Raw genomic sequence first — 16,714 nt, forward strand, 5'->3', positions numbered from 1 at the left:
AATATCCAATAGCACAATATTGCGCAATAGCAAGAAATTGTCAATTGTACAGTATTGCGCAATAGCAAGAAATATTTAATAGCACAGGATTGTGCAAAAGAAGATACTTCCTATAAATTGCTTATTTCTTGACCAATTTCAATGGGGTTTTATTCTTGATTTCATGGGGTTCTTTAATATGCTGAATCTAACCGTGTATTTAGTTTTTGGATTTTGGGCCCCGTTTTTAAATTGGTCCACATTGAGGTCCAAAGGGTCCAAAATTAAACTTTGTTTGATTTCATCAAAAATTGAATTATTGGGGTTCTTTGATATGCCGAATCTAACTGTGTATTTAGATTCTTAAATTTTGGTTCCGTTTTCAAATTGGTCTACATTAAGGTCCAAAGGGTCCAAAATTAAACTTAGTTTGATTTTAACAAAAATTGAATTCTTAGGGTTCTTTGATATGCTGAATCTAAACATGTATTTAGATTTTTGATTATGGGCCCAGTTTTCAAGTTGGTCCAAATCGGGGTCCAAAATTAAACTTTGTTTGATTTCAACAAAAATTGAATATATGGGGTTCTTTGATATGCTGAATCTAACCATGTATTTAGATTTTTGATTTTTGGGCCCCGTTATCAACTTTGTCCACATTGAGGTCAAAAGGGTCCAAAATTAAACTTTGTTTGATTTCATCAAAAATTGAATTATTGGGGTTCTTTGATATGCCGAATCTAACCGTGTATTTAGATTCTTAATTTTTGGTTCCGTTTTCAAATTGGTCTACATTAAGGTCCAAAGGGTCCAAAATTAAACTTAGTTTGATTTTAACAAAAATTGAATTCTTAGGGTTCTTTGATATGCTGAATCTAAACATGTATTTAGATTTTTGATTATGGGCCCAGTTTTCAAGTTGGTCCAAATCGGGGTCCAAAATTAAACTTTGTTTGATTTCAACAAAAATTGAATATATGGGGTTCTTTGATATGCTGAATCTAACCATGTATTTAGATTTTTGATTTTTGGGCCCCGTTATCAACTTTGTCCACATTGAGGTCAAAAGGGTCCAAAATTAAACTTTGTTTGATTTCATCAAAAATTGAATTCTTGGGGTTCTTTGATATGCTGAATCTAACCATGTATTTAGATTTTGGATATTGGACCATAATAGGTGAATGTCCAATTTAAAATTTTTAAGTTCTTAGACCACATTCAATCTGTGTTAGAAACCTATGCTGTGTCAAATATTTAATCACAATCCAAATCCAAAGCTGTATCAAGCTTGAATGTTGTGTCCATACTTCCCCCAACTGTTCAGGGTTCGACCTCTGCGGTCGTATCAAGCTGCGCCCTGCGGAGCATTTTATTTATGTTATTTCGAATAGACATTAAAAATATTACAGTCATTTCTTATAATTTAATTCTTAATTCCATTTTAAACCGGAGTAAATTATGAAAAAACGTTGATGACGTCAAGGTCACATGACAAAATTATGTCTATGAGCTGATAAACAAAACAACGTCAGCCAATCGGAAGACGCGTTACATCCAAAATTAAATTATTTGTTAACAATGTTTTTCTCACAAATGCCTCATGCTTTACTTGACGTAACGTTATTAGTTAACAGTGTTTTTCTCACAATTGCCTCATGCTTTACTTGATGTAACGATATTAGTTAACAATGTTTTCTCACAATTGCCTCATGCTTTACTTGACGTAACGTTATTAGTTAACAGTGTTTTTCTCACAATTGCCTCATGCTTTACTTGACGTAACATTATTAGTTAACAACATTTTTCTCACAATTGCCTCATGCTTTTCTTGACGTAACATTATTAGTTCTCACAATGACATTTTACCTCCATAAGCCTGGAAATGTCATTGAGGGTCACATATTGCTAGTTTATGTTTTTATCGTCTTTGACATTAAAACCTCCTGGCATTTACTGTAGGTCATGATCAGGGTCTTAAACATTAAAAGCCTCATCAAATTCACTAAATGTCGTATCTGAAAGGTTGTAATCGCAGCTTGTGAGAATTATTGAAATAATTTGAAAGCAATAAAGTATGTTGTTCACGTTCATTTAGGCTGTAAAAGGTGTTAGTTCTAAGTAAACAACTTTAGTAACTTGTAATTTGAAATGTTAAGAATTGAATGTTTACCAAGCCGTTAATTCTGACACAATGTTATTCATGTTAGTTTTCAGAAATAAAACGTAAAGCATAGGAAATTAAATGCTTCTTTCAAACCATCACCAAAGACTTTGCAAATCAGTTTTTTAGCCAAGTGATAAAATTGTTTATGATCATAAGATAATATTCAAAAGTAAATTTTGTAAAAAAAAAATCCATTTTTTTCCGTATTTTACTTATAAATGGACTTAGTTTTTCTACCAGGAAACATTACATTCACTCTGTGGTTAAAGTTTTTGAAATTTTAATAACTTTCTTAAACTGTCCTGGATTACTACCAAACTTGGAAAGAAGCTTGTTTATGATCATAAGATAGTATCCAGAAGTAAATTTTGGAAAAAAAAAATTCCATTTTTTCTGTATTTTACTTAAATATGGACTTAGTTTTTCTGCCAGTTAACATTACATTCACTCTGTGGTTAAAGTTTTTAAAAAATTCCTAAACTATCCTGGATTTGTACCAAACTTGGACAGAAGCTTGTTTATGATTAAAAGCTAGTATCTAGAAGGAAATTTTGGATAAAAAAAAAATTCCAATTTTTCCGTATTTTACTTATAAATGGATTAAGTTTTTCTTCCAGTTAACATTACATACAGTCTGCAGTTTAAGTTTTTAAAACATTTATTAGATTCATAAACTATCCTGGATTTTTACCAAACTTGGACAGAAGCTACTTACAATCAAAAGATAGTATAGAGAGGGAATATTTTTATTAATTTTTTTCCTCATTTTTGTTGAGCCTGCGATTAACAGCAAAAGTAGGCGAGACACTGGGTTCCGCGGAACCCTTACGAATTTTTATCTTTATTTTTGGTTCTATTTGCAGATTTCTCAAGTTCTTCACCTATTTGTACTTTCCTAGACAGGTTGATTTATTTTTTATAATTTATGTGTGGTTCATTTGATCTCAGGTTTTCATTGGTAAAAAATCTTTTGTGACATCAATTTTTCTTGCTTTCTTCTGAATTTGCTATTATGATGTCACAAAAAAGGCAACCATGTCTGATGACAACACATAGAAAGAACATATGATTTGCAGATCATCGACATACATAAAATTTGGCTTCATATTTGTCTAAGAATTATTAGAGAATCAAATTCCACCGCTGAATCTCTAGCAATAGGATATTTCTCCATTCACAACAGTTATGTATTGAATATTAAAAAAAGCTCGTTAAGCCTTGTGTTTGAATTTGAAAAGTTAACTGTCTCAAGTGGAGAAATTTCGTATCACACTCGATGCAGTGATGAATCTATATGCATCTTAGCCTAGTGTAAGACATTTATTTGTCTGTAATTAACTCCAACGTAAACTGCACTTCAAGTCCAGCTTAAATGGTTTGTTAATTCCGTGTTGCAACTTTTTATATTACACAAACATAAACTGCATTTAGTTTCCTTATTCTATTCATGAATCCAATCATTTGTAAGAAGATTAGTAGTAAAAACCCTTGCATAACTCATTTTCAGTAAATCTTCACCAATTGATAAATTTTTTTTTAATTGTTTGGCAAGCTTTTCCCTTTTAACTTTTAAGTTAAATGACTGGTACACCAAAAATGTTAAGTTACAGTAATGAGGTTTAGTAATATGTATTTATCAAAAAGAGAAATAAAGTATATCGGAATTATAATGCCACAATACCAAATACCAATTCCAAATATGAAAAGCACAAATTATATGAATGTTTTCTTTCAGAGTACTGTATTTTTCAATCCATCGCTACGAGTATGGAAATTATTGGCCAAACCTCAGAGAATCTGATTATGATTTCATAGGAAAAGACAAGGGCTTAGGATTTAACATAAATGTTCCGTTAAATCAAGTAAGATTAACAAGTATACTTTGTGCTCTAATGGTAAAATCTGTTTGACATCCATTTGTATTGAATGCTGTAATATATTTTTACTGAGATATGCATTTAAATGATGTCTTTTGAGAACAGCGAGTTCCATATTGTTATAAATTTACCATTCTATGTTTCATGGACAATTTATATTTAGTTATATTTCCCAAATTAGATGAAGGTACTGTTTTCAGGCATAAAAATATTTTTCCTAGCCAAGCTAAACAAAAACTTTATAGCTTGAAATATCCTCTGGCACTGAACCTGGACCCAGTAAATCTGTATATTATCCTTTCCTGATAACGCAATTTTCTGGGTGCTTATAGATGGATAATTACACCCCCGCTACACTGTTTTATCTCTGTCTGTATGAGTCAACTATACCGTGTGATGCGTTTTCAGATTCATCACTCAACAACTTCCTGATTACCGAACACTTGTATCAATTTACACATGATAGCCAAGTTGAAAATTTTCGTCACATTTTTCTCAGGAACTACAATACAAGGATTTCTGAAATTTGGTTTCAGGGTTTATATAAGTCAGCTATACCGTGTGATGTGTTTTCAGATTCATCACTGAACAACTTCCTGTTTTCCGAACACTTACATATTTTTACACTATTAAAATTATCCACTTGCGGCGGGGGTATCATCAGTGAGCAGTAGCTTGCAGTTTCACTTGTTATGGTAGTTGTTAAAATTTATTATTGCAATAAACATAACACTTTATAAATTTGATGTGTCCTAAATTATTTTTCTGGAGTTGCCTTCATCAGGAACACTCAAACGAAATAATCCATCAAATGTCAACCTTGCCTGAGAGAAATGGAACTTTTAAATTCATTGACTGAGAATTTAAGAAAAGTATGTAATTAATCATGTCAGTGCAGAAGCCGTGACTGCTGAGCTGATGATACAGTTAGTAACTAACAGTACAACAGCAGGGGTTTTAAACCAGTGATTGAAAATTTAATTTGAATAACACTTTACAATAATTACATTACATGTATGTTTCATTATAATACGTTCTTTTGATTGGCTAACAGCAATCTCGCGTCATTCTGAAGTTAACCTTCATTTCAAAATGAAATGTAACATTCATGATGACACGAGCTTCCCCAATAAAGTGCACAGGTAAATAAAAGAAAACTTGAAAGAAATCGTGTTTTCATGATCCTAGCAAAAAAATGTAATTATAAGTATTGAATGCTTCTATTAGTAATTTTATAGGGTTGTAACAGCGTTGACCGTGCGCACATTTTTAGAATGAGGCGCTTCCGCACTTCATACAAAATGTACTTGGGCCAACACTTTTAAACCACAATAAATTTACAAAAAGAAGCACCATTTTTAGAATGAGGCGCTTCCGCACTTCATACAAAATGTACTTGGGCCAACGCTTTTAAACCACAATAAATTTACATAAAGGAGAACCATTTTTAGAATGAGGCGCTTCCGCACTTCATACAAAATGTACTTGGGCCAACGCTTTTACACCACAATAAATTTACAAAAAGAAGCATTCAATTCTTAAATGATGCGCTTCTCTGGATTTACCTAAATCAGGAACAGTCAAACCCAAGCATTTGAAAGCAAAGGTTGTATTTATACTTGAATACTTGAGATATATGCAAATCATTGATAGATATTTATTGATATACAGTTCTTTTTTATGCATTAAGTTTTACCCTTGTTCGTCAGTATGTCTGTGCGTTCATACATCCATTCGTCTGTCTGTATGTCCCAAAATTGGTTTGCCTCAACCAAATGTTATGAAACTTATACACAATGCTTATTACCACCAAACACAGATCAAGTTTAAATTTGGGTGGCGTCACTTTCACTATTTCCTAGGTTATGTCCCTTTATAAATGGAAAAATTGCTAAATTTGCCGTTTACCCACTCTAACTTTAGTTTGCATCAACCAAATGTTATAAAATTAAACACAATGCTTATTATCACCAAACACAGATCAAGTTCGAATTTGGGGGGGGGCGTCACTTTCGGCATTCTTGAGTTATTTTTTGTAATTTTGAGTTTATTTATTTCTTCATTAATAAAGACGGGTATGACTGACAAGGACTACTTAGCAGTGTTCCACCAGGTGTTGTTACCAGTAGCATATGAGGTAAATGGTGTTAGATATTTGAGTCTATTTTACAGAAATGAATGTCTTAGTCGTTTCATAACGTGAGGTTAAATCTTTAAGACAGTTGTTTCAAACGTGTGAGTTTTGAAATGAAGAAATCAATATACAGACGTATTTGGTAAACATCAATTAGAGAGATACATACACACTAACAGAAACCCAAAATGAACATTTGCACATACCAAGCACAGATATAACAACTGAAAATAACAATCTCTAGATACTCAATTCAAAAACAGCAACTAGAAATGAACATCTGGAGATACAAAGACATGAGCAGCAAACAAGAGTGAACACCTAAAATAAATAATACAGATATAGTAAAGCCCAAATTAAACCATAAGTTACCAAACAACACACAGTAACCCAACATGAGCATTTACTGGTCTCCATATGCATTCAAAGTTGAGCAAGTACTCACACCATGTGAGGTCTTTGTGGCAAGGCACAGGCATGATGTGTATTGATTAAACAGACACTATAGAAGATCTTTAATTTATGACTGTAAACTGTATGAAGATGCAGTTACATGCACTGACAAAGTACAGGCACATAACTAAATAGAACAATCGGAATAGTTCTATAAGTACACCATACATTTAGCAATTTTTTGTTGAGAGTCCTTTCAAATTGTTGAGCTAGTACACATATTAATAACAAAACAGTATATTTTGTATTATGCTTTAGTTTAAGATGTTCCACTGACTTTTGACAAAAGAAAGGTGAAGTAAATATTTGAACCTCCAACTAATCCAAATGAAACTAATGAAAGGCTGAATCCCTTTTAAGGAATCCTTTTTATTGAAATCATGTCGAAAAGCATTATAAGCTTTAAGATTAAAAAAAACCCAATGATTTAAATTGTAATAGAGAGGGGAAAGATACAAAAGAGATAATCAAACTCATAAGTAGAAAAAGAAATGCCCTTATTTTTATATGACCATGCCATGGCAAAAAACAAAAAAGAACCAAAAGGCAAACAACAGTACACAAAACACTACATAGAAAACTAAAGACTAAGCAACACAAACTGTAACTGTTGTTTTATTGGCCATTGACTATAAGTATAATTCTGTGTAAGAAGTAATCATGTGAATGTGTTTTCAGTTTTGTCCAGACCTTATTTTAGTGTCAGCAGGATATGATTGTGCAATAGGATGTCCTGAGGTACCAGTATATTGTGGTATATTTTTATACTGTGCTTGTGTGATATTGATCTCTGTACAGTTTCTGTAACATATATTTTGTTTCAGCATGTCACATTACTGGAAACCAAGATCACTTGTATATTTTTTGTTTTTATTTCTGCTTTTTGCATGTTTGAAAAATTCTTACTGATAATTTCTTAAAATTGTAAATAGATTTAGATAATAAAAAAAAGAAAATATACATTGAACAAAAAGAATTAAGGATTATCAATAGTTTTTCCATTTTAATAACATTAAAGTAATCCAGTATAACACATCTATAAAAATTTTTATGAAAAAAATTGATTTTCTAATTGTTGACAAATTTCTGAAACATGAACACTGAAAAAAAAAGACATTGACTTATGAAAAAAATTGATTTTCAAACAGTTAACAATTTTTTTAACATGCAAAATGAAAAAAGATGACAATGACAATGACTGATGAAAAAAATGATTTTCTTATTGTTGACAATTTGCAAACTAAAAAAAAATAGCACTTAAGATTTTTCACTCTAGAAAAGTCATAATAGCCTTGGATAATGTCCTTGGAAAACTAAATTTTCTTAAAAATGCAAACTGAAAAAAGATGACAATGACTTATGAAAAAAATTTGTTTTTAAACAGTTGACAATTTTCTTAAACATGCAAGCTGAAAAAAGATAGCACTTAAGATTTTTTCACTCTCGAAAAATCATAATAGCCTTTGGTAATGTCCTTGGAAAATTAAATTTTCTTACACATGCAAACTAAAAAAAGATGGCAATGACTTATGAAAAAAATTGATGTTCTTTCTGTTGACAATTTTCTTAAAAATACAAACTGAAAAAAAAAAGATGACAATGAAGATTTTTTTCACCTTGAAAAATTATAATAGCCTTGGGCAATGTCCTTGGAAATTTGAATTTTCTTAAACATGCAAACTGAAAAAAGATGACAATGACTTATGAAAAAAATTGATGTTCTTTCTGTTGACAATTTTCTTAAAAATACAATCTGGAAATAAAAAGATGACAATGAAGATTTTTTCACCTTGAAAAAGTCATAATAGCCTTGGGCAATGCTCTCGGAAATTTGAATTTTATTTACAAGGAAGATAACCTCCTACTAAGTAAAATAACAATATTTTTCATGTTACCTGCATTCCTTCACATCTGATTGGCAAAATTATATATATTCTAAGAGAATCCTTCTTAAGGATGTTCACTGCTCTGCTTAAAATATCAAGCTTTTCAAAAAATCAGTTATAAATTGATAGTACATTTATAAAAGAATAAGAGGTCTGTCTCCTTGTTTTTGAAATAAAAGTCATTGAAATTTTGGCGGGAAATGGTTCTCTAGATTTTTCATACATTTAACATTGGCACCTTTTTTCTTTAAAAAATAAAAAGGATTTTATAAGATTTTAAAAATGACTTTTTAAACTTTAAGTAAATTTGGATGAAAAGTAAAGTAGGTGTAAGCGGGCAAAATTTTTAATAGGACTACATGGATAAAACCAGAGGATTTCCAATATCTGACATAAAGTGAAAAACAAGATCAACGAACATCCTTAAATTTGTTTTTGAATGATTGCATCTGATTGATCTTGAACATCATTTCACAGGAATTTGTATTTCTTTGCCATCCTTTAGTGCAGAAATGCAGATAATATAGAATGGGTCTATTGACTGAAAGGTTCTTCATTTGTAACATTATGAAAATATTGTCACATTATTTTAAATTGAAATGATCCGTAACTGTTTTTGTTCAGTATATTTGAAAGTATGTTGGTTTCTAGTAAGTTCTTTCTTTAGTAACATCATAGATTTCTTTACAGCTTTAATGTCGTAGTATCCATAGTACACAACATTTTATTAGATTTAATTAGTAATTTGCAGAGGGAAACTTACTTTTAAATCACTTTGTTTACCACGGCAAATAACTATTGTAAATTCAGAAATTTTTGGTTGTATTTATTATTGTGACTGTTTAATAACTGACAAAAGTGCCAGATCAATTATTGAGATTTCATGAAATGCTGCATACAAATGATGCTATCAAAATTTTCATTTTTGATAGCATCATTTTTTTACAACAACTGTCCTGTTGCAATTATAGCAATATAGAAACATCTCTGCATTTACAATACTTAAATTTTAATTTTCAAAAGAGAAAGAACATGTTGAATTAAATGTACTGAGTACACTATAGAAAAATGTTGTGTGCTATTGGAAATTCCTTACTTATCTATTTATACTAAGTTTTAATTAATTCAGTTAATTCTTATTCATTAACAGTTTTGTCCAGACTTAGTTTTAGTGTCTGCTGGTTATGATTGTTCCATAGGGGATTATAAGGTATATGTAATGTGTATTTACTTTACTCCTCCTCAAATTAATTTGGAAATGAAAGGTATAATCCTTGACTTTCTGCAAGAAGTTTGAAATGGAAAGGATACAATGTAAAATCCAATTCCAACTGAATAGCTCATTTAGAGCCTTATAAGAACATTTGATATAGGGTATGTGATGTATTGAAGCATCTTTATAAGATATTTAGAACAGCAGTATCAACAACTAAATATTATAGATATATGATGACCAATATCCTTCTGTTTTTAATTAGTAATATTTGAAAAAAACATGTAGGTAGGTTGACCATAATGGCTGCTGCTATTCAATAGTTATCTATGAATAAAAGGCAACGTGGGGTATATTTCAAAGAGACAACAACCAAAATACAATATGAATTGATGGTTTCTGATTGGGAGCTTTGTTTGCTTTGTAATAACATCAATTTTGTCTGTATGAAAGCCTTGATAATACGGTAGTTGTAATAATTCAGCATCACAGTTAATGGCACAGATATAATGACATTGAAATACTGTAAATTCAGAAATTATTATGTGCATTTATAATTGCGATTTGTGAAGACTGAACAAAAATGCGAGATTAATTATTGTGATTTCAGGAAAAGCCTCATGCATATATTTGTGTCCAATATCAGAATGCGAGTTCTTATTATTGCGATATTCACCCAGTCGCATTATTCACATTAATAAAAACCTCGCAATAATTTCTGAATTTACTGTATTGAATCTCTGAATATTTCCATGTGATTAACTAACTCTGCTTTAATTAGAAATCTCAAAGTCTTATTTTATAACTTTTAATAACTAACTATAATTGACCATTTAGTTTCAGAATTGGTAAGGTTACATGGAGTTTTGTCTTTTAAATTCTCCCATATTTAAAGATTTAAAAATTTTTTGTGTACATGCTTTCCTTTTTATTGTAATTTTACAGCTTACAGTTAAAGACAAACAGTTCCAAGTATTTCTGCTCTTTAAAAATGTTTATTGCCTAAAATGCATCGTCAAGAACATTTTGTCATTTATATAAATCATATGGAATTTACAGAAAATCACTTGTAGGTGCCAACCTGTTAACATGCTGAATGGGGGTTCATATTTGCTTATGTATTAAAAGATGTAATATTGATAACAATTTCTGAAGAATAATGATTTAATATGAGAAATAAAAGTATATGGTATATAGTTAATTAAATAATTCTACTAATTACGCTCCTTGGCTCTTCGAGGATGTTACTATAGCATTCATTTGCCGATGTACAACGAGGCATCTCATTTAAAAGAGGTCAAAATCCTTGACCTATGGGTATGACGTAGCTATACCTAGCTATAAATACTGCGGCTATTACCTGTGCCAATCATATTATTTTTCGAGCAGGGAGGTGTCTAACTCGTTATAATCTGTGACGACGTCCAGAATTTTAAGATTTTGTAAAACTGAGAACGTCGTTCCAGTAAAAAATGTTTTATAAACATTAGTTATCGTGAGAACTTATTATCCAAGTTTGTTAAATACAATGTATTTTATCGTTGTTCTTTTTTCTAATCCTTGTTCTAAAAATACACGTGTACTGTGGTGTGTAACACACAGGTGCTTATCACGTAATCAATGGTGGACCGAACGTTCACTTTTTAATAATTTTGACATTTTTTCGTCTAAATAAATTGATACATTATCGTAGTTATTTTAACACGAATGAAACTCTATACAGAAGTATATGAGTAGAATGTCTTTCTTTATTTTCAAGGTAAGTGCAAAATGTACGAAGGTGTACTAGTACATTCTTGCTATAATGTACCCACGTAGTGACGTATAATTTATAGAAAATATAGCAAATATACTTGAGATTTTATTATCACAAAATGTTGTGATTAAAAAACATTTCTTATTCCAATATAAGAAACTGTAATGTAGTGCATTGGAATATTATGCTAGACTACTTGTCGATATGTACACCTGTATGTGTGTTACTATAAATAGACAAAGTTAGTGATAATAGGGAAGGCATTATGTGCCACTTCCAATCTAAGGTATCTGTAAACCTTTGCGAAAGATATGTTATATCAAATAATGTTCAAATAGCTATTTTTTAAAAGCTTATTTGTCCAAAGCAATTAATGAGCCTAGAGACTTTTATAAGTCCTTGGTGTATCATAAATGTGACAACAGTTCAGAATGAACTTACAATATTGTTGAAACTATCAAGAATATGTACAGAATATGTATATCTGTAATATACAAAGCCATTTAAGGCTTCAAAATAAGTTCTTAGTGAGATAATAAAACTGTGTTACAGTTGAAACATTTACAGAAATAATATTATGTGACTGATATTTAAAATATCTGAATATTGAGAGGCCAGTGGAATATCACGGCAAACATGACCAGAAATAGGTCGAAGGGGGAACATTAGCATTTAATGAATAGTTCCTTGTAGAGCATTTAACATGCCACTAACAAACAATTGATTAGGTAGAAACATACTGTAGAAAATAATAGTAAAACAATTATTATTGTTTGACAAATCTGCAACAATGCAGTGTTTAAAAATGCAAACTTTTGTTGCATAATTCTGTACATGAAGTTAATCTCATGTCTTTTACTATGATTTAAGATTTTATATCTTTATCTTGGCAAAAATTAAAGCAGAGGAGCATTGCTCATTGTTAACATGAGTTCTTTGCTTTTGAAAAAGAATAAGTACAATATGATAATAATGTTGCAAATTGTGAGAAGTGTGATGCCAACATATCAAAACATACTAGTTGATATCAAATATTAAAAAAGAAAGATCATAGGATCTTCTGAAAAAATTATATGATTGACCTGCATTGGTCAGATGTAAATTCCTTTTTTCAAGGATAGTTTTTATGATGTTGACATAACATGCATAGTGTTACCGACCATGCAAGGGCTGTATAGTCAGTCAAGGTCGTTAAAATTTTCCATATATGTATGCATAGTGTGGAAGGAAATAAAAATAATTTCCATTGGATGGTTTTATCATTGCCTTGAAATTCATCAATGTAGATTTCATATTATGAATAAAATTATTTGACACTTGTAAAATGATACATTCATGTACATTTATTACCATATCTTTATTAAAGATATCCTCATATAGTTGAAATAAGACAATACAGTTTTTCAGTCTTAAATCTTGGCATTGTTATAACATTAATTATGAATATAACAAACAAAGCCTTAGAATAGGTAAACAGTTACTCTTTTCGCGAGAAATAGTTCATAGTTATTGTTCTCATTAATCAGAACACAATTGTAGATCTTGATCTTGTTGTCTACAAGGTATCAGTAATAGTAAACAACTTTTTACTGTAAAATATAGTTTGAGATTCAACTATAAAAACTATTTAGATTCTGCAAAGGAAGGAAGATTCTTTCCAAAAGTCCTATTTTGACTTGCAGAAAATATTGTATAAATGTGCTTATTTTGATAAGACAAATTGTGCTTTACAATCTCAGTAATGATACTAGATATGATATGTTAATATATATATTTATTAAATTGCAAATGGTAGCAGCAATGAATGATAAAGAACTATACAAAACAGGAAGATTTTTCTCTCAACATGCAAATTTTGCTTTGATGTTGGACATGAAATATCTGACATATTTTCCTTTTTATAAAAGGAATACTATAACGTACATTAGATATGTGCATCACTAATTTTAATGTGACTAAGTGTTGCCTTGTTATAGGCTAAGTCATATCTCTGTAAACAATTGTATATAATGTTTAGGGGACTAATCTCCTACACATTTTTCGTGTCAGATAGCAAATACTGAAGAAAGCAGTATTACATGAATTTATGTAGAATTTATAAAGTTTCTATAATGATAATCAAATGATAATATTGCATCTATGCATCTGTATTATTGAAATCCTTGATGGAAATGAAAATTGAAAATGGTGATCTTTCTAGACTTAATGAACTTGAAATAGAATTGCTATATTGATGCTTTTGTATCATCAGTTTATAAGAATTGACATATTCATGGTATGATATATATATATATATATTATATATCATTTATATATTTTTATGCTCCATCGAGAAATGCAAAGTATTCTATAAAGCATTAGACTTTGCAAAGCAAATTACAAACTAATATTTTGTATATGTACACTGAATTTTCTTTTCAGTTCAGATAGAAATGACTTTTCTTAATTACATGTAGTTATATTGCTCTAAATATAACATAGCCATATATAACATTAGATGTATATATATATAGAAAAAATAGTACATGTAAGATGTATCATAAGCATATTGTACAAAGGAGCAGTTCAAGTCTTGACTGATATAGGTTAATATACAGTAATAGTTATATTCCTTCAATATCCAACATGTGTATGGATATCAGGATGGGTGAAGGTCATTTTCAAATGTTACAGTTTACAATGAAGTATAAACTTTGTAACCCTTCTCCAGTTCTTTTTAAGAAAATTATCAGATTATCAGATGAGTGTTCACAGAACAGTATTACTTAAATCTTAAGATTTTTAAAACACGCTGGATCAAGTTTTAATTCTGGATATATTGATCTATATTAATTCTTATAACATAAGATATTAAATAGCTACACTGTTTTTTGTATAATTTGTTTATACTTAATGAAATATCATAACGATGAGACTTTTGAGATGATTTACTTCAGAATGGTACATTAGATGCAGTATGTATACGTAGACCTAGTCTGTATGAAGTTATTTACTTTAAGATTCAATTTATTATCAATACTGTTTGATATATTAATATTATTCACATACTACATATACTCATTGTCATAAACAAACATGGAATGTAAATTTACTGAACCAGACATCAAATACTATATTGTAGTTGGTATATGCCAGATACAAATGAATAAGAAGAAATTTGTAAATATAGTCACTTTATTAAGTGTCCTGAATAAGAACTACAGTAGAGGCTGTTCATCTTTGACATCTACATGTAGTTTTAAATAAATCAACCTTTACTTAACAGGTGACCTTAGTGTGACAGTAATCACCTATTTATGACTTTTTAATATGACTCAGAGAGGAGTTTTTGATTGCTAAGTTATGTTAAAGTTATGAATATTAACACTATTTGAAGCTTTCGTTGCTTACTTGAGCTTTTGAATCAATTTTTCTGTTCTTACAATATTAAAGACAGACTGAATTGCAAATGTCATGTAAAGAGATAATACTTGTAGAACTTGCAGTGACAGTTTTTAGGTAGTAAATATACTAGATATTTTACCATGGATTAATATTAGATAAATCATGTATACATAATATTGAAAGCTTCAGAATTCTAATGAAAATCTGTATCTGGCTGTGTTTACATCGTTATTTAAACTACTGTCTCCTGAATTTGTCTTCAAATTCTTGTTTGTTCATACACATCTGAACTACAGAGAGTGTCATGTTAGAAGAGTACAAAAATAAGGGCTAAAGAATTAAACACTTTCAAATATTTAAGAAAAGTGTTGCCGAATAATATGTCAGTAGATATTTAGATATACAAATAATGGTTTGTAAGCAAGTATCAGGCAAATGGTATTTTGAAAATTCAAAACTTGTTATATAGATATAGGAAGATGTGGTATGAGTGTTATGCTCTTTATATAGTTCAGATAATTTGTCTTGAATGTATAGAATAAGTTATTATTCTTGAAAATAGTGAAATTCAGACTACAAAATATATTGAGAGAAATATACATTTTGTTGTGTTTTCATTTTCAAAATTACTTTAAATATTTTTGAAACTAATTTTTATACCTGGACTAACAATATTGGTACTTTACCTTAATGTTTAGATTATATTTATTATTAAGTCAGAAAGATAAGTTAGATTGACAACTATCTTAGTCTCCAGTATATTCTGGACTGATTCAGCAAATTCTGATTTGCTCTCTGTTAGTTGTTCAGGGAACTACTTGTTTGTGCCAACACTTTGAATATGCTATAGTAACATCCTCGAAGAGCCGAGGAGTGTAATTAGTAGAATGGACTCTCATCCAAGTATAACTTGGAATATGAAGGATGAGAGTCATTCTAGTAATGGAGCCTGAGGCTCAAGAGGATGTTACAATTTACCCACCCAGTTTGGAAGGTACTGTTTGCCCATCCCAATTGTTTTGGTTGCACAAACAAACTTTGAATCATGATTGGCACAGGTAATAGCCGCAGTATTTATAGCTAGGTATAGCTACGTCATACCCATAGGTCAAGGATTTTGACCTCTTTTAAATGAGATGCCTCGTTGTACATCGGGAAATGAATGCTATAGTAACATCCTCTTGAGCCTCAGGCTCCATTACTAGAATGACTCTCATCCTTCATATTCCAAGTTATACTTGGATGAGAGTCCAATCTATTCAAATGACAACAGAGAATGTTGATTATTTTTTTAATGTTTACATATTTTAAATTCTTTTTACTTTATTGATAAAATTAAGATCAGATAAAATATAGATTTTCATATATTTATATCTTTTCCAGAAAAATACAGAGAGGGAGGATTTCATTTATATGTATAAATATATTTTCAATAAGCTTCTGTGACAAGCAAAGGTCACACTACCCCAGTGAACAATCTTCTTTTGAGGATCAGATCTGGCGTAGTGGATATCACCTCTGTGTTTACATGTTTGGGGCAGGGTGACGTTAAAGGATGTAAAAAATGGCTGTAAGTTTGTCGCAAGAAATTTTTATTTGGTCTTATAAAAGAATTTGTTTTATTTTATTTAGGGAGAAATGATGGTATCGCCTGCATGTTTTGGCCATATGACTCATTATTTGATGGGATTAGCTGATGGAAGAGTGTGTGTTTGTCTGGAGGTACACCTATAATAAAAATTTAGGAAATGATATAATGATTGAATTTTTTAAGACCTTATTTTTATTTATATAAATATATCTTCAGACAAAATTGACCTTTGTTGATTTTTGATTTTTATGCCCCCGCTGTAGCGGAGGGGGCATTA

At 30.2% G+C, this 16,714-nt stretch overlaps 1 protein-coding gene across 4 annotated transcripts in view; it reads left to right on the plus strand.

Annotated features, from left to right (window-relative positions):
• LOC127701676 (histone deacetylase 6-like) overlaps nucleotides 1–16,714 on the plus strand; it is a 178,548-nt gene that overhangs the window by 32,228 nt on the left and 129,606 nt on the right. For 3 of the 4 annotated variants that reach the window (XM_052205676.1, XM_052205693.1, XM_052205700.1), the window contains 4 exons: nucleotides 3,879–4,005; nucleotides 6,092–6,157; nucleotides 7,286–7,345; nucleotides 16,479–16,568. In XM_052205676.1, coding sequence (XP_052061636.1) covers nucleotides 3,879–4,005; nucleotides 6,092–6,157; nucleotides 7,286–7,345; nucleotides 16,479–16,568 — 343 coding nt within the window. Of the gene's footprint in view, nucleotides 1–3,878; nucleotides 4,006–6,091; nucleotides 6,158–7,285; nucleotides 7,346–9,643; nucleotides 9,704–16,478; nucleotides 16,569–16,714 lie in introns of all 4 variants that reach the window. The other variant, XM_052205685.1, reaches the window with a different exon arrangement.

This window comes from Mytilus californianus, unplaced genomic scaffold, assembly GCF_021869535.1.
Source record: "Mytilus californianus isolate M0D057914Y unplaced genomic scaffold, xbMytCali1.0.p SCAF_1, whole genome shotgun sequence".
In the NCBI taxonomy this organism is placed as follows: domain Eukaryota; kingdom Metazoa; phylum Mollusca; class Bivalvia; order Mytilida; family Mytilidae; genus Mytilus; species Mytilus californianus.